This window comes from Saccopteryx bilineata, chromosome 5, assembly GCF_036850765.1.
Source record: "Saccopteryx bilineata isolate mSacBil1 chromosome 5, mSacBil1_pri_phased_curated, whole genome shotgun sequence".
NCBI classification, from domain to species: domain Eukaryota; kingdom Metazoa; phylum Chordata; class Mammalia; order Chiroptera; family Emballonuridae; genus Saccopteryx; species Saccopteryx bilineata.
The window spans coordinates 2,847,023-2,869,582 of NC_089494.1; the positions used below are offsets into that span (position 1 = coordinate 2,847,023).

At 50.8% G+C, this 22,560-nt stretch overlaps 1 protein-coding gene and 1 pseudogene across 3 annotated transcripts in view; both read right to left on the minus strand.

Annotated features, from left to right (window-relative positions):
- Positions 1–6,942: 6,942 nt before the first annotated feature.
- Positions 6,943–7,806, minus strand: LOC136338209 (sperm-associated antigen 6 pseudogene; annotated as a pseudogene).
- A 6,822-nt stretch (positions 7,807–14,628) lies between these two features.
- The window catches only part of LRRFIP1 (LRR binding FLII interacting protein 1), a 152,919-nt gene continuing 144,987 nt past the window's right edge, over positions 14,629–22,560 (minus strand). For 2 of the 3 annotated variants that reach the window (XM_066232733.1, XM_066232729.1), the window contains 5 exons: positions 20,837–20,886; positions 19,209–19,326; positions 18,442–18,521; positions 17,271–17,375; positions 14,629–15,488 (listed from right to left, as the gene is read on the minus strand). In XM_066232733.1, the coding sequence (XP_066088830.1) occupies positions 15,378–15,488; positions 17,271–17,375; positions 18,442–18,521; positions 19,209–19,326; positions 20,837–20,886 (464 nt within the window). In that variant the 3' untranslated portion in view covers positions 14,629–15,377. The remainder of the gene's footprint in view (positions 15,489–17,270; positions 17,376–18,441; positions 18,522–19,208; positions 19,327–20,836; positions 20,887–22,560) is intronic. The other variant, XM_066232730.1, reaches the window with a different exon arrangement.

Below are 22,560 nucleotides of genomic sequence, written 5' to 3' on the forward strand. Positions count from 1 at the left end.
TCAACCTTTCTCCAAAGAACATAGGCAAATGGCCAATAATAAACACATGCAAACCCATTATCCATTCGTGAAATGCGCCTCAAAACCACACCGAGAGCCCCTTTCTTCCCACCCACTAGGCCGGTTTATAAGATAACAAACAGACGGGACGGGGGCGTGGAGACACTGGAACCTCTCCCCGCAGTCCAGCGCAGACAGATGGCGGGCCCCAGCAATTCCACTCCCGGGTAGCGCCCACTTCCATCCCGCGCTCGCTCCGAGGACTCCCTCCTGCACTGTCACCGGAACCGGAACCGGAACCAGACCACTCCCCTCGGCGGGCTCTCCCCACAGGCCCCGCCCACCAGCCCGCCAGGTCCCGTCCATCTCAACCCGCCTCCCGCGGCGGAGGCACGAGGATGCTCACACGTGTGTCCCCCCGGCAACCTCCCTCCCAGCCGGAATGGCCTTTCCAAAACACACACCCACCAGTGCACCCTATTGCTTCAAACTCGGCCGCGTGGACCGTCTCTGTCCTTGGGAGGAACCTAGGAACCCTCCCAGGGCCTGGGCTCAGCGCTAACTCGGCCCCGGGTGCCCTCGGCGCCCGCCTGGCCCTCGGGATACCTTCCGCGGGCTCGGCTCACACCCCGACCCCGTGTCTGGAGAACACCTCCCCGCCCCGGGGCCCTCTGTCACCCGGACGGCCCCCCACCCGCCCGTGGCCCCGGCCCACCCCGCGGGGACCAGTGACCCTCCGTCCGCGCTGGCAGCTGCTCCGGTGCTGTGCCGCCCTCCGCCGACATCGACGTGGCTGTCACCACTTTACGCTCACGAGTCAACTCCTTCCTCCCGGGGACATAACGCGCCTAAGTCCCAGGCCCCAACCTGGGCTCTAAACTCGTTTTTTTAAAAATTTTGTTTCGTTATTTTTTTTTGCGGTGCTGGTCCGCCCTGGCGCCGGTGCCGCATCGCGGGGAGGGGAGACCTGCTTGGAACCGAACAGAAAGGCCCCAGAGCGGGGGATCCTGCACCTCCGGGGCCGCTGGGTGATGGCGCAAAGCCCTGCGGGCCACCCCAGCCCCGTCCCGGTGCCGCCCGGCTGAGGACCCCTGGAGAAGCCCTCGAGGGCCTCCCTCCCACCGCCAGGGCCGCCCTCACCCGGCCCGGCCTCCGCCGCGAGGACCCTCCACAACTGCGCTCGCTGCTATGCCCCGCTCAAGTCCCCAGCTCCACCGGCGGCCCGACCCAGCCATCGCACCTGGGAGCCCCACCGCCGCCTTCGGGGCTGCGGCTGTCGCCTCCGCGTGAGACCTCAGACCGTCGCCGCCTCCGACTGAGCGCTCTCCTCGTGCAGCCGCGGGGCCTGTCGGGTAACGGCCGCCAGAGCCCTGCCCACTTTTGCCACCCCTCGCGCTCCCATTGGTCAGCTCAAACAGGAGCAGCGCCGTGATTGGCCCGCTGTGCAGGCGCGAGTGCGTGTTTGCGCGGGAAAGGGGAGAGGGGACCGTTGGCTGGCGTCCACTGCGACTGCGCCGGAGCGGAGGGCGGGAAGAGGGTTCTGGAAGCAGGTGTCTGTTGGCGGGGCCGCCTTGGAAGCTTTTCTCGCTTTGCTGCCCGGAACCGCCATCCGGTTGGCTTGGTTGAGCAAAACCGCTGGACGAGGAAGCTGGGTGGTGCTGCTATGGGATTGCGCCCAGCGCCCGCCAGAGTCCGCCCGTCTGCCCACCGAGGCCCCACAACAGCGCCACGTATCCCTTCCTGTCCACGGCCACGTGTCTGCCCTCCGACTGTCCTTTAAAGTGTCGCTAGCGGGGCCAGGGCTAGGGTGAGACAGAGAGGCACTTATTTGCCTCAGTGCAAAATTTAAGGGGCACCAAGACAGTTATCAAGATAAATAATATCTTAATGCAGCGGTTTAAAAAAAAAGAAAAGTAATGAAAACTCCAAGATGAACAAAAGATCCAAATCAGTACTCCTAATTGTCCCTTTTGCTCCAGGCTCCATAAGGCACTGATAGCCTGTCTTAAAATGTGCATAAGGCTTTAATCACTGTAGAAAAAAAAAATAGAGGACTGGATAAAGAAGATGTGGTGCATATACACCATGGTGTGCTGTTCAGCCATAAGAGATGATGACATCGGATCACTTACGGCAAAATGGTGGGATCTTGATAACATTATACGGAGTGAAATAAGTAAATCAGAAAAAAACAAGATCTGCAGGATTCCATACATTGCTGGGACATAAAAACGAGACTGAGACATGGACAAGAATGTGGTGGTTACGGGGGGGGGGGTGCACAAAGAAAACTAGATAGAAGGTGACGGAGGACAATCTCTCTTTGGGTGATGGGTATGCAACAGAGTTGAATGACAAGATAACCTGGACATGTTTTCTTTGAATATATGTACCCTGATATATTGATGTCACTCCATTAAAATAAAAATTTGTTTATAAAAAAAAACAAAAAAGAAAATTGGTAATGTTCTAACAAAAAATGTGCATATTTTCATTGCGATTTTTTTTGCATGAATTGATTTTCACTTAGATGACTATTTTGTGTAAAAAAAACCCCACCTCAAATAACAGCATTATTGAAGTCATATGTGTTTAATATAGAAAATGCATAAAAACGTAAAGCAGAAAATACAAATCCCACCCTACCTGGCACAGATGCCCGCTTCGGGTGTTTGAGGGGAGCTGTGTGGAGAGACAGGGCTGGGCTCTCCTCCCACGTGGACTTGGCGGCCCTGTGCTCATTGACCTCTCCAATCAGGAGCTGGGGACGTTTTTTACTCCACGAACACCTGCTGAGGCCCTGCTGTGTGTATCAGGCAGGCCACGGAGTACAAAGCTTAAGGCAGTTCTTATCCAAGAAAGAGCTGAGACAGACAGAAGTCACCGGGGTTTGAGGCGTGGAACAGGCTGAGATGCCCCAGAGAGCAGCAGAGTCGTGGTCTGGTGGCCTGGAGGCCACCCCCAGGGAGTCCTCAGGGAATGCAGCAAGGAAGTACAGTAGAGCAAAGTAGCGGGTGCCCTTGTGAGCTGGGCAAGGAGACCCATGCATCTTGGAACCTTTGCAATATCTGTGACACCTGGTGGACTCTGTTCATCAACCCCCCAACATACACACACACACACACACACACACACACACTGTTTTCTATAAAAATTATCTAGGCAATGTGACAGTATAAAGAAAAGGATGCTTTCTATCCCTGGTTAGGGCACATACAGGAACAAATCAATGTTCCTCTCTCTGAAATCAATGAATAAATTAAAAAAAAATTTTTCAGGATCTAATGAAGTGGTTGTTTTTTTTTTAATTTTCTATTAATACCTTTTCTAATAATAAGCCACCTACGAACCCAACATTGTGCTGAACTAGCCTTTTAGTACGTGGTACAATCCGACTGTTAAATTTTATTTATGATTTTTCATTTATGCTGATGAATAAGATTGAGCTTTAGCAGGCTGGGAAAACTGTCCTATTGTCTGCTCTGCCCTGCTCTCTAAGCACTTTAGTTACAGTTTGGTGAAAAATTAGTTACAATTTGGTCAAAAATCCTCTAGAGGCTGTGACCAAAGCCAGTAACGTAACAAGTGCATTGTTTTCATTTATTACTCTCCTTTGGGAGTAGGGGACAGCTATCTATCATGACTTTGTATAACTGGGCCCTGGGACAGCAGAACGTAGAGCTCTGAAGGAAAGGAAAATGGTGGAACAAGGACGTGTCGATGGAGTGGGTGAGGGCGGGTCAGTGAATGAAGCGATGGTATTGCTGATGGGCTTGCAATGTGGGGGCCGCCACTGAAGAACACCTGAAGACCCTCTGGGGTTGGTCCTCTGAAGCAGAGACGAGCCCCGAACACCCAAATCCGCAACTTCCAGGGCCTTCTGTAACGGGAGGAGGATGGACTCTTGATTTCTGGACTGTGAAGAGTCAAGATACTAAAGAGTGTTGTAGGGAGGGATGCTGGGGTTCATCTGGGGACAGCCCTGGGAGCAGGGGACTCAGGCTCGCGTCCATACGCGTGTGCCCCGCCTGTGGCTAGCACAGTTTCCCATAGACCGTGCTCTGCAGAGTCCTGGGCTCGGAAGGCTCTGTGAAAACAAGGGTTCCAAGGCCAGTGCGGGAAATTGTGGGAAAATGGCCTGAGGATGGAATGTGGCCTGGAACAGATATCATTCGTCCGGACTTAGGCACGCCAGGCCCCTGACACAATTACCTGCACAAGAAGCTTCCTGCTGCAGCCTGCGCGGGCAAGCGAAGTCCTGAGCCGGGGCGAGCGGAGTCCCGAGCGGGGCGAGCGGAGTCCCGAGTGGGGGCGACGGGAGATGAAGGAAAACACAGAGACACAGAGAGAGTCTGGGCCAGGTGGGACATGGTGCTCTGACGGAGACACAGTGGCCCCGAGCCTGGAAAACCCGTTTATTTCAAACGCTTAAATGACAGGGTACTGTGCCGGGGGTGGGGGTGGGGGGGGTGGAGGTGGATGTAGCGCTCCATCCTGCAAGCGTTTCAGGACACCCTGGGCCTGCGGTAGTGCTGTGTGCGTGCCACCCTGCTTTTGGCGTCAATACCACAAACAGCCTTCAGGTTGTTTTAGGGACTTTGCCCTGCCAGGTCACTCAAGGCCGAGCAGGGCCCTTCCTCTGCTCTCAGCTGCGCGTGGGCCGGACACATTCAGGGGCAGAGGCTCTTTGCAGCTTCTGGACTCTGTCTGCCGCTTCCTCTCTCCCCCCAGTGCGTGCTTACGAGCCAGTTGGTCCTGATGCGCCAGAGGGTGACTCTATGCTACCTCGTGTACTGAAGCTTTATGATAAGTAGATAAAGACGACAAATACGATGAGGACTCGCATATTGGGGCTTTCAGTCCTTGAGGCTGGGAGACCCCTGGTCCCGTCTTTTCTGCATCTTGCGTCTGTGCTTTCTTTAAGTTTTGCGGTGCCTTCTGTCCTCGGCAGAGCTGGTCTGTACAGGAAACAGCACCCAGTCCATCTCGCGCTTAAGGAATCTGGTGACACTCCCATGCACGTGCTCCTCAGCAGGCAGGCCCATCGACTGTTTTAACGGACTGTTACCAAAGTCTGTTTAGAGCAGGGGTCCCCAAACTTTTTACACAGGGGGCCAGTTCACTGTCCCTCAGACCGTTGGAGGGCTGGACTATAAAAAAAACAACTATGACCAAATCCCTATGAACACTGCACATACCTTATTTTAAAGTAAAAAAACAAAACAGGAACAAATACAATATTTAAAATAAAGAACAAGTAAATTTAAATCAACAAACTGACCAGTATTTCAATGGGAACTATACTCCTCTCACTGACCACCAATGAAAGAGGTACCCCTTCCAGAAGTGCGGCGGGGGCCGGATAAACGGCCTCAGGGGGCCGCATGCGGCCTGCGGGCCGTAGTTTGGGGACCCCTGGTTTAGATAATTCTTTTTACTTAGAGCCCTTATTAACATGCCTAGGAATTAGTGGTTCATGCAAACACTTTGGGAATCATTGGGGTCATAGTAATAATACTAGTCACTATAAGGAAGAAGCAATATAAGCTACCATTTCTTGAACGCTTTTCTTAGTATTGGGGCTCCTGGTGCTGAACAAGGCAGATGTCATAGTGGAACAGTGGTACCAATAGGGACCGTGACCATAGTGCTCAGTGGCTTAGATAACATCTTGGAAAATTTTGTGCTCAGCCTTCTGAAGCAGTTTCTATAAAAAAGGGTCATGGATGACACTGTGAAGAATCATTCCTGTACACATGTAAATATAGTGAATCACCAGTCGCTGAAGCTGTCGAAAGAGAAGACAATAAGTGGAACGATCTGTGCTCTTTGCCAGTGCTCATGGAGTGAGTTGTGATGGAGCTTTACGAAGATTTACTTACTGTTAACTTCAACTTAAGATTTTCATGGAAAAGAAAAAAGGAAATGCTTGCCAAAATGCTCAACAATTGAAAAAAACCTGTCAGTGTGACTTGTTTTTCCTCACCAGTGTTACTTTGCATAAGTTAAATTGGAAGCCTCTAGAAAAACACTTATATGTGATCTAACCAGTAGTGAGGAATTATGTTGAATGGAAAACTTTTCAAATTACAAGTCAATAATAATGATTTTTTTACACATGAATCAATATATGGAAGATTTTAACTGTAACCAATAGCCTCTTTTAAACCAGTTGCAAAAACTACAAGAAAATTAGGAAGAATCCTTTGTTGAGATTGATCAATTTAGAGTTGTGTTTCCATTTATGCAATACCTCCTTTGAATTTGATATCAGTAATCCTAGATCAATATGAAAATTTGGACAGATGTAGTTTTTTTTTTTTTGCCTTAAAATTCTTTAATGTATTTTTTAAATCTACCTTTAAAGTAAATCCTGTATAAATGACCATGAATAGTTTCTCATATATTTAAGCTACTATTTAAAGTATTATATACATTTAGAAAATATTATCTAAAGGTATTTTATATTGAATAAATATAGAATGTACTCAATTCAAATATTTAGAAAGAACTTTAACAACTGTTATTCGTAACTACTGTGCTGTGAAGTCAACTAAAAATAAATAACTTTGCTTAGTTAGAGAACGGTTGATAGCTGTCCACTCTCTGCAAAAGTGTTTCTGAATATCCAGGAGAATAGTATCTTACTATTTCCTCTGGGTAGCAGTTGTTAATACTGTGGATGTATTCTTGTAGAAGAGATCCAGATTCTGCTTTTATCTCTTGAATCTTTTTAAGCCCACCGCTTGTTACAAAAAGTCGTCGAGCTTTGCTATCATGTGGCAGCACTTATCTGGGGAAAAGGAAGTTTAATTATTTTCTTTGTGTGTTCCTTTGAAGGAAGAAGACAGAACACAGATGTTTAATACACAGAAGTGTATCCTGAGGGAGCTTCAGCATTGTAAAACCCACTGTCCAGTGGCTGTGGTGCCTGACGGTCAGCTAAACTGTTGGAGATCCCTTACTGAACTGTCCGACCACATGCTTCAGAATATTGGGAGGAGCATCAAACAGAAATGGCTCAAGGGCTGGTAAATAAGTGCATTTTTGTAAGATATTCTTTATGGCTTTTTTACTTTTTACCTGAAGATCCTCAGAGCTTTCTGTTGACATGTACAAAGAAAGCAGAACTGGCAAAATATTTGTGACTGCGACAGCCCGTGCATGTTCTGGAGTGTGTCTCCCAATCTGTCCCAAGGCCCAACCGGTAGCAGCCTTAATATGATCTTCCGGTTCTTCTGACAAGCAGACTGACAACTGGGGCACGCCCTTGGAAATGATCACTGCCATCGCCAAGTTCTCAGAATGAGCCGCCACGTAACCGAGCATCATGATGCCAGGCAGCCTTATGTTTCCTTTGCAAGACCCGATGCAGTCGATCACAGCAGCAACGCCTCCTTCGTTAACTATCAACTGTGAAAGCTCAGGTGTATGTTTTGCAATCTCTCTAATTAAAGTAGAAGCATTTTTCTTCACATAGTTATCTTTGTCCTTCAGACAGATAAGTACAACTGGAAAGATCTCTGCTTCAACCACCATTTCTGCCAGATCCACAGAATGTTTTGCAATCTGACTAAGAGCTGAAAGGACATGGAGCTTCAATTGAGCATCAGGGTTCAGAATCATCTGGGCCAGGTGAGCAATAGCTCCTGCTTCCACTACTGTCTGTGCTAACTCTGGAGAATGCTTTGAAATATCACTGAGGACTGAAGCAGCAATCCTTTTCAAAACAATTTCTGGCTCCTGGATACAGAGTACTAAAAGAGGAACTGCTCCCGCATCCACCACAGCTTGTGACAGCTTCATGACTGGAAATGTCTCTGTATGTTGTCCCAATCAGCTATTAAATCAAAATCTGCTGGCCAAGGTTTCTCGGAGGAATACATGTCCTCCAGATGGTCCCAGCAGAGGCAGCGGAGGGCTGAGGGCTGAGGGCTGGGGGTCCCGGCGGCCGAGCAGGTCCGGGCGCGGCGGCTACCGCAGTGCCCTCCGCCCCATTGTTTCCCTTCCAAGAGGATCCCGGCCGGACAGATGTAGTTTTGAAACCAATAATGCTTTTGCTTTAAAGTCAAATCAGCTCTTCCAAAAAATATGAAGCAGTTTTGTCTGTGTACCTGAAATAGTACATGTAATAGGAAAATGATTATTTTTGGTATTCAGTTTATTTTTGGAAAACTTTCAAATACATTTGGAACAACTCGGATATGTCAATCCACTTTTTCCAAATGTACATTTTGTGAAATGTAAACACAAGATGAAGTATTTATGATGAAAACAGCCTCAGATTGAAATGTGTGGTAAATACAATATAAAATACATGTACTGGTTTTTGAAGATTTACTATGAAAAAGAATGTAAAATAGCTCATTAATAATTTCAAAATATTTACTACATGTTGAAATGATAATACATATTGTGGATATAGTGAATTAAATATATTGTTAAAATGAATTTCTATTTTTTTATCAACTTTTTTTTTTTTAGAGTTTATTTATTCATTTTAAAGAGAGGAGACTGAGAGACAGAGAGAAAGAAAGGGGGAGGAGCAGAAAGCATCATCTCCCATATGTGCCTTGACTGGGCAAGCCTGGGGTTTTGAATCGGCGACCTCAGCATTCCAGGTCGATGCTTTATCCCACTGTGCCACCACAGGTCAGGCTCTCCTATTTTTTTAAATGTAGCCACTAGAAAATTTTAAGTTGTTTATGTGGCTCATATATTATACTTCTATTAGACAGTGCTACTCTAGGTATTCAAATGGTCAGGACTTTTTCATCCTCAGGTTTCAGTTTAAAGGTCACCTACTCCATGAAGCCTTCCCTGACCACCCATCCCAAGTACCAACCTCCCCAGATCTATACTCACCTGACCACCTGGACAGTAGCTCACTCCATTCCATTACCTGGTTTTGTCGTGCTCATGATCTGAAATGTTATTTACTTACTATTTACAGGTTTATTGTCTGTGTTGATCACTGGAATAAGACTGTTGAACCCTTGTGGCTTGAGTCAGTCCTCGATCAATATTTAATGCAGGGGTCCCCAAACTTTTTACACAGGGGGCCAGTTCACTGTCCCTCAGACCGTTGGAGGGCTGGACTATAAAAAAAACTATGAACAAATCCCTATGCACACTGCACATATCTTATTTTAAAGTAAAAAAACAAAACGGGAAGAAATACAATATTTAAAATAAAGAACAAGTAAATTTAAATCAACAAACTGACCAGTATTTCAATGGGAACTATGCTCCTTTCACTGACCACCAATGAAAGAGGTGCCCCTTCCAGAAGTGCGGCGGGGGCCGGATAAATGTCCTCAGGGGGCCGCAATTGGCCCGCGGGCCGTAGTTTGGGGACCCCTGATTTAATGAGTTATCATGAACTCCAGAGAGGTCATTGTCTGGAAAACTCACAAAGTCATTCTTGATAAAAATCATGGAAACACACACACACACACACACACAATCTGTTTAGGGTGAAAACAAGAATATGAAATATACTTTGAAAGTCACAGTGAAGGACAGACACCTGCTTCCTGCACAGAAGAAATTCCCGGCATGAACGCCCTGTCTGGCAGCGTGTTCTCCCGCCTCAGCGTTCTGAGCCGTCTGTGCCCCAGCAGCCGCCTTGTCTGAGACCAGGTTTAGCGGCCCCCCACCAGGTCCCCCTCGTCTGTCTTGTCCTCACGCTTGCTCTCACTGCTGTAACACTCGTATATCTACACTTGCCTTTTCCCATGCGTCTTTCTTTGCTGAATCTCAATGCTGCTTCAGGCACGTTTTTTTCTGGGTCTGATCTTTTTACCTTGGGTGTACAGAAGTCAGACACCTCTTTTCACACCCCTCCCCGCCCCCAGACGGCCCAGACGGTCCATGGGAGGAGGGAGCAGTCTTCGTCTTGTTCCTCTATGGCATCTGAATCAGATTAGACCCAGACTGTCAAGATAGGGAATTAAAAGCTTTTGGTTACGGAGACATTACACCGCGGTATCTTACAACCACATTCAACAAAACCGTGGCCGGCGAGGAACTACCACTCTTCGTAGCCATGAAATGCCACGCTGTGTGAGGCGGGAGAATCCACTCAGGGAGCAAAGGAGATCTCGTCCTGGGGCCAGCACACCCTCGTTTTGCTACAAGGAGAGAAGCTCAAGCAGTGGACAGTCTAGGCGCCCCTGAACTGCGGGGAGGGGAGGGAGCCTGACACGGTGCTGTCCCCGGATGGCAGACCCGGGCGGGGCTACCTGAGTGCCCAGGAGGCCAGCGGTGAGGGCTGAACACAGACCGCAGGGCCCCCTCCTCCCTCACTATTCTAAGCCCTGGCTGGGTAGCTCAGTTGGTTAGAGCGACATCCCGATAGGCTGAGGTTGTGGGTTCGATTCCTCTAGTCAGGGCACTTACAAGAATCAATCACTGAATGCATAAATAATAAGTGGAACAAAAAACTGATGTTTGTCTCTCTCCCCCTCTCTCTCTCTATTATCTTAAATACAGTGTTGGAACCTCTTGGGATTTAGGGAGTATTGATACCAAATTCAAATATTTCTAGTTCAAGACTCTTTACCCAAGTCTGTGGTGTTCTTGATCCTATGCCACCCACGGAGACAAGCAATTAATTGCAAAGGAGGACAAGCCCAGCCACAGCCAGTGGCATCCTACTCAGGACAAGCAGTGCCTGCTTAGCATTCAGTGCCCCTGGGGATCAGGTAGGAGTCGTGTGGCAGGTGGTGAAGGGGCGGCAGTTGGGGACCAGCCACACACAGAGGTTCATGCCAGCCAGTGGGTGGACCGGGGCAGGTATGAGCCTGGAGCTTGGGGCCAACTGTGGAATCCCTGAGAGGTGGGGAGCTGGGTGGCAATCCAGTCCTGGAGGCCCTTAGGAACAGGTAAGAACCCCTGACCACTGAGCTGGGGTCCTCTAGATCACGAAGTATCCTCTATGCCAGGGTGGGGACCAGGTGTTCCAGACCAGCGGCTGCATGTGCAGGGAGCCCTGCCGGTCAGTAGACAACAGCTCTGTCACCTTCAAATACCCAGACAGGCAGGCGAACACGTGTGCCCTATCGTACCTGGGCCATTTGGATGAACACGACCAATGCTGGCACTTCCGTGTGAAGAAACTGGCTGGCTAACGGCCGGTACTCCCCAGCCCCCATTCCACGCAGCCTTCTTGTGCGGCTGTGCATGGTCATTCTGGTCCCCAGGACCACAGTCTCCTTATAGTATTCTCTAAGAGCTCAGTGCTGGCCCTGGCTGGTTGGCTCAGTGGTAGAGCATTGGCCTGGTGTGTGGAAGTCCCAGTTGGATTCCCGGTCAGGGGGCACACAGGAGAAGTGCCCATCTGCTTCTCCACCCTTCCCCCTCTCCTTTCTCTCTATCTCTCTCTTTCCCTTCTGCAGCCAAGGCTCCATTGAAGCAAGGTTGGCCCAGGCGCTGAGGATGACTCCATGGCCTCTGCCTCAGGTGCTAGAATGGCTCCGGTTGCTGCGGAGCAATGCCCCAGATGGGCAGAGCATTGCTCCCTGGTGGGCATGCTGGGTGGATCCCGGTTGGGCGCATGTGGGAGTCTGTCTCTCTGCCTCCCTGCTTCTCACTTCAGAAAAATACAAAAAAAAAAAAAAAAAAAAAAAAAAAAGCTCAGTGCTATACAAAGCAGAAACCCACAGGTGCTAGAGAGTAACTTCTATTAAAAAACGTCAACAGTAACACCATGGAAAATAGCATCGCATTGCAATCCTGAACCTCTGTGCCCGATATCTTTCGAGTGGGCTGCCTTATGTTCTAAGCGCCATTTCCTTCCAAAAATGAAAACCGCTCGTAGGAAATGTGTGCCAGGCATCCTGGCCTCGGTTTTCACCCACTTCTTCTCTTTCCACTAATTCAGGCTTCTGCACCCCGTCTCCCAACTCCCTGTGGACATTCAGCACAATGTGTGTGTGGGGGGGCGGGGTGAGGGCCACTGGCATCTACTGGGCAGGGGCCAGGGACGCTGCTCGACACCCTGGGAGGCACAGGACAGCCGCCCAGCCAGCCAGAGTAACCTGGCCCAGGATGTCAGCAGCGTGAGTTTGGGAAACGCTGGGTCACAGGGATGAAAAAGCCAGCCACAATTTTCCCACGGCTACATCAGCAGGAAAAGCTGTGTTATGAAATAAGTCAAGGAGTCGTGCTCTATCTTCCTCTGAATTAGGGTGTGGAACACGGACTCACTGTTTCTGTTAAGGATCGGAGCGAGAGGCAGAGACGTCCTTAGAGCCACCGACTTGGGGAAGAAAGGCTATCTTCCCAGGGCTGGTGAGACTGCAGCTGTGGGACTCCCAGCCAGTCCCCTTCCCTGGGCTCCAGTCTCCTCACCTGCATTACGAGTTTGATAAAGGCATCTCTCTCTCAGGGCAGCGATTTTCAATCCATGTCCACAAGAATTTTTAAAATATGCAATAACTGACTAGTCAGGGGCACCGACCTCTTTTCCCCTTAGATTGTCAAATAAAATAAATGGTAACAGCCTGACCAGGCAGTGGTGCAGTGGATAAAGTGTCGGCCTGGGACACAGAGGACCCAGGTCCAAAACTCCAAGGTCACAGGCTTGAGTGCGGGCTCATCAGCTTGAGTATGGGGTTGCTGGCTTGAGTGTGGGATGATAGACATGACCCCATGGTTGCTGGCTTGAGCCTGAAGGTCGCTGGCTTAAGCAAGGGGTCACTCGCTCTGCTGTAACCCCCAGTGAAGGCACATATGAGAAAGCAACCAATGAACAATTCAGGTGCCGCAACAAAGAATTGATGCTTCTCATCTCTCTCCCTTCCTGTCTGTCTTTCCCTATCTGTCTCCCTCTCTGACTCTCTTGTCTCTGTCAAAAAAAAAAAAAAAAAAAAAGACAACAGCCAACAACACAACAATAGCCGTCTGGTGTGGATGAATCGAAATTATACCTATGCAGCAAAAATATATATATTTGGTGTGCTGTAGAATCTTTTGTAACTGGTTGATGTGTGCCATGAGGTGAAAAAAGTTGAAAATCCCTGTCTTAGGTTGATGGAAATCAAACGAGTGGAGATACGTACGAGCCTAGCTCTCAGGCACGTCTAAACGTGACACAAATGTTTGCCATCAGCGGTACACTTTGTGCGCCATGTGGATGTCCTTCCTGCTGGTTAAATGTGTTTGTATTAGGGTGTGGAAGGAACAGGATATCAGGAGGAGACGATGAAGTAGACATTTCTCCTTTGCTGGTGGGCCCTGTGTGGATGGAAGGGGGGGTTGGAGGAGCTGGGCAGGCGGCAAGCAGGGCCCCCTTCTGGGTTTCCTCCCCCCTGCCCGCGTGGCCCCTGCGGGGTGCGGAGCGGTGGTGCCCGCGTCTGGCCCCAGTCGCTCCCAGTTCTGGCCCACGGCTCCTGCCTGCTGGTGTCAGGGGGCTGGCGGTCCCCAACCCGTCCAATCAGATCTCAGTTGCTGTTTGTCCCTACCGTGGGTCCTCTCCGTCAGCTCTAGAACACTCTCGTGAGTTCTCTTTCATCATTAGTCGTCAACCCCCTCCACAGGTTGGTCACTCTTTACGCATGTCACATCCCCCCGTTCCAGCTACTGGGAGGTTCTATTGTTGGCTTGGGCCCTGACTGAATTCCCTGTGTTCCTGGAAGAAGCTGGAACGCCTGACGCTCGCTAAGTTGATTTTCAAACATAGGTATCTTCGGAAGCCGATCATCATTAAGATTCACTCTGATGACTCTCAGCTAAATGTCGATACAAAACCGCGCGGCCGCGGAGAGCGCGGTCCACACGGCATCGGTGCCAAGTCAGGTTCTGCGTAGAAACACTGGTTTTGAACATGTAGCACCAACGGCGGCAGGTCTGTGGTCCCTGACGTATTCATACACGAGCGATCAGGTGACTATCTATGGACTACTCAAGAGGAGGAAGATCCGAACTGTAAAACTCCCCCGGCGCAAGGACAGACAGCCATCTGCTCTCCCACCTAAGAGTGTGCAGCCAGACAAGGCTGGGTGATGGACCCGGGGTACCTGAGCACATAGGCTGGGGGCGCTCTCTTAACTCTATACACCCAATTCATGGCCCCCGCCCCGGTGTTCTCCAAGCGTCCACACGGGACACATACCGCTCACAAAAATCAGGGGATATTTTCAAAGCGACTATGAAGCTTTTTAGGAGTATTTTTATCAATACCCCTCCTAATATTTGTGAGCGGTGTAGTTTTGGATGACGACGTCTTCCTTGGTTTAGACCTGCCAATATCCTGAAAAGCTGGCCTGGTTAACCAGTCTTAGGGGAAACACACACATGATCATCAACGGGGGTCATCAAACTTTCTTTACTTTTGTCCCTGGAGATAATCACAGTTGTCTCCACTCTGATCTGTGACTTCCTCAGTTTCCGTTTCATTCTAAGAACACTGATTCTTAGAAGGGCACTATTCTTATTCACTGTCAATATACCTTTTTCTTTTTTTAATAAACAGGGAAAGAAAAATTAATTGATGCGATAGGCTTAAAAAAAAAAAAAAGATGACCGAAAACATATAGAACAATGAATACAGAATAGTGAAATAAAGTTCTCTCTCAGTGGGGGAGGAAGAAAAAAAAGCCACATTGCTAAAGTCTTTTAACCTTTCATTTTCTTTTAATTTTCCTAATAGTACATTCTTTAAAAGAAGTTAACAACTTCAATTCCAAATATGCTAAATATTAAATAATGCTAATTGAAAAGCTGTCCGTTTTCGGTAAGCTATTGCCTAATTCCCTGGGGGGAGGGGGGAAAGTAGTCTTAGGATTGAACTGATGCAAAAATCCCTTAGAAAAGCTTCAGTTGTTGCCAGTAAAGAGTCTTCTTAAGGTCACTTTTACTTCTAGACCATCCCCTTGTTTCCAGTGAGAGAGTTTTCGCTCGGTAATGGCTTGTGGTTCCACAGTGTTTTGTGTATGAAAAGCATCGACTAAGAGATAAGAACTGAAACCGCTGGGATCGCAGACTCCGCCAGGAAAGAAAAGTCCCAACACCGTCCCATGTCCCCTCATTCTCAGCAAGACAGAGGAAAAGAAAAGTCAAGCTCCCCGCGTCCATCTTGACCCTGACAGCCGTGGACCGCGGCGCCCTCAGGTACCCCCACGGGCTCAGTGTGCTTATCAAATGACCTGCAGGTTCTGGGGGGCAGCCAGCCCGGCCGGCCGGTGGGGTCCGCGGACCGGAGCGTCGGCATCGGTGCTGCGGCTGCCGGGGCTCCCGCGGCTGAGGGCTGAGTCGCCGGTGTTCTCTCAGCAGCAGGGACAGGAGCAGCTCCCAGACAGGGACCGAGAAAAGCCTGCAGAAAGGACGCTCGCCATCACCGGCCGGGTTCCGGGTTCCGGGAGGGGGGCTGGCGCTCACTGCTGGGACAGGAGGGCGCTTCGATTGGCTTTCATCTTCTCCAGGCGTTTCACGAGGTGGCCGTTGCTCACCTCCAGCTCTTCGGTTTTGTCCAGGGCAGAGCGGAGCTGGGAACAGGAGAAGAGAGAGCTTTGAGGGACTGGCTTCCTCCAAACCAAACGGAGTTGCCAAGAGTTCAGTCCTATCGAAAAATTACAGGCCCTGGCCGGTTGGCTCAATGGCAGAGCATCAGCCTGGTATGTAGAAGTCCTGGGTTCGATTCCTGGTCAGGGAACACAGGAGAAGCGACCATCTGCTTCTCTACCCTCCCCCTTCTCTCTCTCCCTCTCTTCCCCTCCCGCAGCCATGGCCCAAATGGTTTGAGCAAGTTGGCCCGGGCCCTGAGGACGGCTTCATGGCCCTGTCTTAGGTGCTAAAATAGCTCTGTTGCCGAGCAATGGAGCAGTAACCCCAGATGGGCAGACCATTGGCCCCAGATGGGCAGAGCATTAGCTCCATAGAGGGCTTGCTGGGTGGATCCTGGTCAGGGTGCATGCGGGAATCTGTCTGCCTCTTGGTCTCTTGCTTAATTAAAAAAAAAAAAAAAAAAAAGGAAAATTACAGTTACAATCTGGACTCGCTGAGATTCCCAAACGTACACACACACTCACGTACGCGTGTGAATGCATACATTTCTTAATTCAAAAAGATGCAGGATTCTGGCCTCATGAGCAACCTTCCTCCTCTGAAATAACTCAACTCCAGACACAGAGCAGGCTTGGGCATCCTGACGGTGTCACAAAAGGTGAGTGAGGCTAACAGGCAAATAGGAGCTGTGCTACGACCCGCTGGAGGAGGTGGGGCCCACAGCCCTGGTCAGCCAGGGACAAGGCTACTGCAGGCAGAAACCAAAGCAGGAGTGTGTGAGGCTGGGATGGTGATGCCTGGTGGAGGGTGGGGTGGGGATGGGCTGGGGCCACAGAGCCTGGAACGGAGTCCGTGGCTCTGCTTCCCACTCAAACCCTCAAAGTCGGAGGTTGGGGTCCTGGGACAGGTTAAGCCCCACTGCCTTGCAAGCCCTCCTTGCAGAAAATTCCAAGTCAGGCCTGGAGTAGTCCTACGCATGAGAACCAGGCCTGACCTCACAAAACATCAAACACACGGAGGGGACAACCCTTCCGGAGTCGGCAGAGGCAACGCACCGCAGAATCCGACTCCCAAGAAGCCTGAGCGAGTTTCAGCCGTCTGGCATGCGAATGGAACGGCGGTGCGTGCAGTCTTTAAAGAAGAAGGACACAGTTCAGGAGGACAGCGTGCGTGACCTCACAACCAGAAACTGCCAGGAGTGAGGGCACTTAAAAAAATAAATCAGGAGGAGGCGAACTGGGAGATCTGTGCAAGAAACACACACATTGGACAACAGAGAGAGCGGTAAGGAGACAGGAGCCAGGTCAGGCAGCTGGCTCGTGGGTCAACGTGCAGGTTGCAAGGCAAAGGTCTGGTCTCCTCGGACCAGAGTCCCAGAGGGAAAGTGGAGAGACCAGGGATCGGGAATGATGTGCAGAGATCACGGTTCAAAAATATTTCCCCATACCGAGGGAAAGAGCAAAGACCTCACGGAGCCCAGACACGCAGCACGCCTCACGCAGAATAAATGACACGAAACCCACACGTAACACATCCGAGAGAAACTGCAGGAAATCGAAGGCGGAGAGCACCGTGGCCGAGCGCCCTGTCCTGTCTGACGGGAGCCCTCCACGATGCGGGCGCAGCCCCATGGGGCTCTGTCCTGAGGGATCAGTGAGTAACCAGTGTCTGAGGCCCCCCCACCCCGTAGGGCATCCCCTCCCTCTGCTCACCTGGCTAGAACACTGGGGGGGGGTGCCCATTCTTTCCCCAGGAACAGTTACCTCTCTTTGGAGTTTCCGTTTTTCGGCCTTCAGCTCATCTTCTATTCTTTCTGCATTTTCGGCCGCGGATTTATAACGTGATACTTGACTCTCTAACCTTATTATCTGAAAAGAAGGAAAAACCATCTCTCTAAACGAACCGGCCTGTTTTCTTTTCTCCAGATGCTTTCTTACATCTGAGTGCGAAGGGTGGGATTTCATCACATGGGAGAGGGACACCACCCCAAGAATCATGACCGTGCCCTTCCGACTATTCCGTAGGTTCTGGCCAAGCAGGAGCTTTGTGTGTAGTTTAGAGCACCCCGGAAATGACCCCCTAGGAGGGACGTCTTTCCTCTCTGGCCCTCGTCCAAAAGTGTGCTTGCCACAGGGCTGACACCCTGCCACCATCTCCGGCCTTTAGCGCACGAGTCCAGTGGAAAACAGGCCGGTCCGAGCAGAACGGGGCTGGGAAGGCAAAGACTCTCCCCCTAGGACCTCTGCTCCCGTCCAGTCTCTCACAGGGGTGGGGTGGGGCCGAGGGAGAGGAGGAAACCAAGGAGCTCGGACAGCGGGGGAAGGAGGAGGCTGAGGGTGGTATCCACGGAGGCTTCCCTTCTGCTGTTCTTTGTCCAGATAAAAACTCTGGAAAGTTCCACCCATGCGTACCCACCACGGAGTGGGGTGGGGGCGGGGGAGAGTACCTACTATTACCTCTCTTTTGGGTTAGGACACAGTTTTCCCCAAATCCACCCAGCAAGTTAAGAGGCCTGAGCGTCCCACACCCAGGAACCAGAGAGAACGTCTCAGCTGGCAGAGAGCAGACCCAGGCGGGAGGGACTTCCCGCCGGGAGTGATTTTTAATGAAATAATCATTTCAAGAATTATTTTTACAGAAAAAAAAAAAAACCTTCCTGGTCACATTGCTACTTCTACAACTAACCTATTTTTTTTTTTTTTTAAATTTTAAAACAAAGGGTCAGTATCGATGACGCAGCCCAAATCCCAAGAATGACCTTTCTTTCCCTACGTTCTCTCTTGGTAGCCAAGACATGGAGGGCCCTTTCTGGTTCTAAAAATCTCTGCGGCTTTTTGTCCTCGGAAAACTCAGGGGCGAGTTCCGGCGAACGCAGTTCCAGCGGGAGTTGCCGGCGGCTGCCCCGCCCCGGCTCGAGCGCGCGCACGCACGTACGTTTTGTTCTAGCGCAGTGATCTCCTGCTCGGACTTTGCGAGTTTAAATTTGAGGTCGCTGATCTGCCTGTTGGCATCCCCTGAAGGTGGAAAGAGAAGGAAAATGTGTTAAGCTCCTGGGTTTTCACAACGTGGAAGGCAAGAGTTACTGGGAACCAAACCCTGACTTGACGATCGTCTAGTCAACCTGAAAGTCCCAGCCGGTGGCTCCCCCCAGCCCCGCCCCCCCCCCCAGCTGAGCCAGGAGGGCGCTCTCTCCGTGTGCCCAGGACGCGAAAGTGCCCAGGACAGAGAGAGCACCTGTGAGCAAAGGAGACAGAGAACTGATGGAGGTGTGGGGTGAGGGGGCGAGAGACTGAGCCTGATTTTATTCCCTTCAGCCTCTTTCTACATTCCTGGCGTAGAAAAAGACCTTCCGATTTTTCCATACAGCTGGCAGGTCAAAAGGGGGCTGTACCCAGCGCAGGGAACGTGGTTTCTCGTAGTGCCTCCTAGCGGGGGCATCTCTGTGCACGACTTGGGGCACCTGTTCTGTTTCTTAGGTTCACACAGATACATCCTTGCCTGGCCCACCTGCCCACCCTGTTCTAGCTAACAGAGAAACGTCTTCGCGCTTTTGTAGTCAAGGGCTTCGGTGGGGGTGAGGGTGGGGGCACGTGGGGCACACCAGGCTTTCCTTGCCGTGACCGTCCCCCCCCACCACCACACAGGCACACAAAAAGCACACGCGTCACAGCGGGGACTCCCACACGAGGGTTGCCATTTACTTTGAAGATCCATTACATGCACGTCTGTCCCGTTTTCTAAGACACCATCCTCGAGGCGCAGGGCATCTGGCTTGCTAGTCTTCTGCCTTTCTCCCAGCTGCCCTTTGAGTTTCTTAATCTGGAAATACCCACCGAGAAAGGGCGTTAGTTCCTCCATGCCGAACGCGACCACAAGGTTGAGCTTAGAGCCTATCGCGGAGGAGAAGGAAGCAGCGTGTAAGGGAGAAGACGCCCCCTTGCAAGTTCTGTCCTGTGTCTCTAGTGTGCCAGAGAGACAGGGGGTTACATAGTTACACCCGAGAGAAATGCAGAAAAAGGCTACAGTCCACCGGGGAGGCAGGGAGTCCTTCCCTTTTCATAACGAAACCAACACAAATAAATAAACTACCTTCTGCCAGTTAGAGCTCCTCTCGGACAAAAAAAAAAATCAATTATATTTATGCTATCAGGTCATGGATTATTTTGTAACTCTGGGTCAACAGTTATGATTCTAAGGTTGAAATTCCTCTGGACTTTCAACAGGAAGAGGATTGTTTGTAACACAGTTCAAGTGTTTGTCTAAGAGTTAGCAATTCAAAGCGCTGTTAACCTCTGCTTTATTCGCTAAGGAGCCAAGGAAGGACCCCCTGGAGCCTTCCAGGCACAGAAGTGTTATGACTGAGTCCCCACGCGAACTGGGGGCTTCTTCACGGAGCCCGACCCAGCTGCGGGCTCACCACCTAACGGGAGCTTCCCTAGACTCTCCTCTCTCATTGGAACCGCCGGTAACAGCCACGCCTATAGGATTTGCTGGCGTTCAGGGGAGTCTGCCAATCCTTGTCCTGGTCACCTCCGATGTCTGCAGGTTCGGTGGGAGTCCCCACACTCAGGTACAGGGGAGCAGAGCCCCTCCCCCCCCACCCCGCCGGCACACAGAAGCCATCCGTGCACGCTGCTTTAAGAAAACCACCACAGAATCGCCATGGATACAGGCTGTTCACCGATCCAAGGAGCCTGAAGAGACACCCCCCTCCTGAGTGAGTGGGAGCACTTCACGCAATTTTGAGAGAAGCCGTCAATGGAACTGTAGAACGTGAGGCTGCTCCGTTTGATGATGAGGGGAAATGAGAGGAATTCAGTGCCCTGAGAAAGTGACCGTGGAATGATGGGACAGCTGTCCCGCATGTAAAAGAGACCTCGGAGGATAACTGCTTCCCATTTTCCCGGGAGCGAGATAAACCGCGGTGAAAACAACCCCGATCCGTGCTAACAGAGACATATACCTGTGGGGAAGGGGTGCTGACCACGGAGAGGTTACAAAACGGGCTTTCCTGGACCCGTGGGGTCTGGATGGACTCAGCCATACCCTCCTGGTCAATCGTAGGCTTTCCATGAAAATACGCATGTTAGGTAGCCATGCATGTGGAGCCTACCCAATTCAGGACGTGGCCCTGGGACTTCGAGAGCCCCTCTCTCAAGCTCCTACGGCTTCAGACGGATAAAAGGGTCAAGACCGGGCTGGTCTGTTCGTTACTTGTCGGCATGATGCCTCAGGTAGGGGTTCTGGCAGAGCAAGAAGGAAGGATGGGGAGGTCCCTGGTCCCGGGTGCCCCGGTCGAGGACTCGTAAAGCAACGAAAAGATGGTTACCTGTTCCAGTAAGCATTCCCGTTCATCAACAAGCTTTTTCAACCTAATGTCTGGAGAGAGCAGAAAGACACCGGTTTAGGGGATTCTGGGGACTTGCACCTTCCAGCCGACGGCTGCAAAGGGGACGTGCGCACGGAGGTTAGTGGAACGGAGGATGAAGGGGTTACGCACGTACCACGGTGAATGAGGCCACACACGGGGCGGGGGGCAGGCGGAGGCGGTCAGCCTCCCAGCACATGCTTGTCTGTCTCGTCAGGGGCAGCGTCCGGCTGCATGCAAACGGGCTAGTCTTCTAGCTGGGGTTAGCATGCAAGGGCTCTGGGACCAAACCACACTGCAACAGAAGAGCTCACAGGCTGCACGGTTCAACATGGTTAGCAAGGTGACAGACACACGGGGCGTGACCAGGACGCGCTGCTGGCATCCCGGTCCGCCTGCACCTGCCACGTGGGCGCCCCGGCGGCCTTCCTCTCAGAGGCTCACCAGCATTGGTGCGTCGGCTCTACCACCGCCAGTCACAGCTTGCTGACTACCCACGGGCTAACCCACGTGTCCAACGCTTTTATTCTTTTGAGGAAGAACGCAGGAATAATTAGGCTTTCTGTCCTCCCTCCCACCCCCAGGACATCAGGATGCATGTACACCAGTGTGTTGAGACAGCTCCCTGATCTCTCTCCCTGAAGGGGCGTCAAGGAATGCAATCCCCAGTATGGGGTGGGGGGGCATGCCTGCAGAGAGTGTAGGGGTCCGGGCCAAATCCTATACCAGCTTAAAGGAGAGCCAGGAGGATGGGATGGAGATGGCGAGGCTCCCTCGCTCAGCACCAGGCACGGCCACCAACTCTCCCGTCTGCGGAGCCCTGCCGGTGGCACGGTTATCACGTCCGTCTGAGGACCCCAGCTTCAGCACAGCTACAGCGACTTTCAGAAGGCCTCGCCGCCTGGCCCCAGGGCTGTGCCCCTCTCTGGTCACTGCAATGCTTTCCCAGGTCTGAACTCAGACCTCAGAACCAGCCTGGAGTGCCGGACCCAAGGGTCCTCTTCCCGGGGGACCAGCGTTCTCACGCCGCCCGGCTTCAGGTCAGCCATGTGAAATGGAAACGATTTATATCAAGTGCACCTTGGTTTTCATTTTTAAAAAAGCGTATATCCACCTTCTAATCCACATGACACGCTCATTCTAAAATGGCTTTTCCAAACACCTTAAGTTGTTGTTTTGGAAGATACAGGAACAAAATAAACGAAACCAGAACATGTTAAGTAACAGGTAAATTCATGACCTTTTTGAGTTCCATTCTAGTTGATATACCGTCAAATGGCTTCTGACGGATGATCCACGCTTCCCTTTCTATACACCTACCCAACGTGGAAAAATATTTTTTTTTGTTATTGTAAACCCAGATCTTTTATTCAAGATCACATTTCATCTTATTTTATGTGTTTTCTATTCTTATGTACAAAACCAGGCACCCTAAAAAATGCTGACTATATCAGAAAGCGGTCTTGAAGCTCATAAATGTACTGGACAATTATTATTTATTAGGAGACGGTTCTTTTTTTTTCTCCTGTTTACAGAACCCCAGAGGTCTGTACAGATGGGGGCTGTCTCCATCAGCCCCCACCCCCGGCTTCCTGCCTCGAAAAATGCTGTCTTCGATGTAAGTGGAGTCGTGGAAAAAGTGCAAGGGGAAGAAAGAGTTTTTCTCTTGAAAAGACACAGTTTTC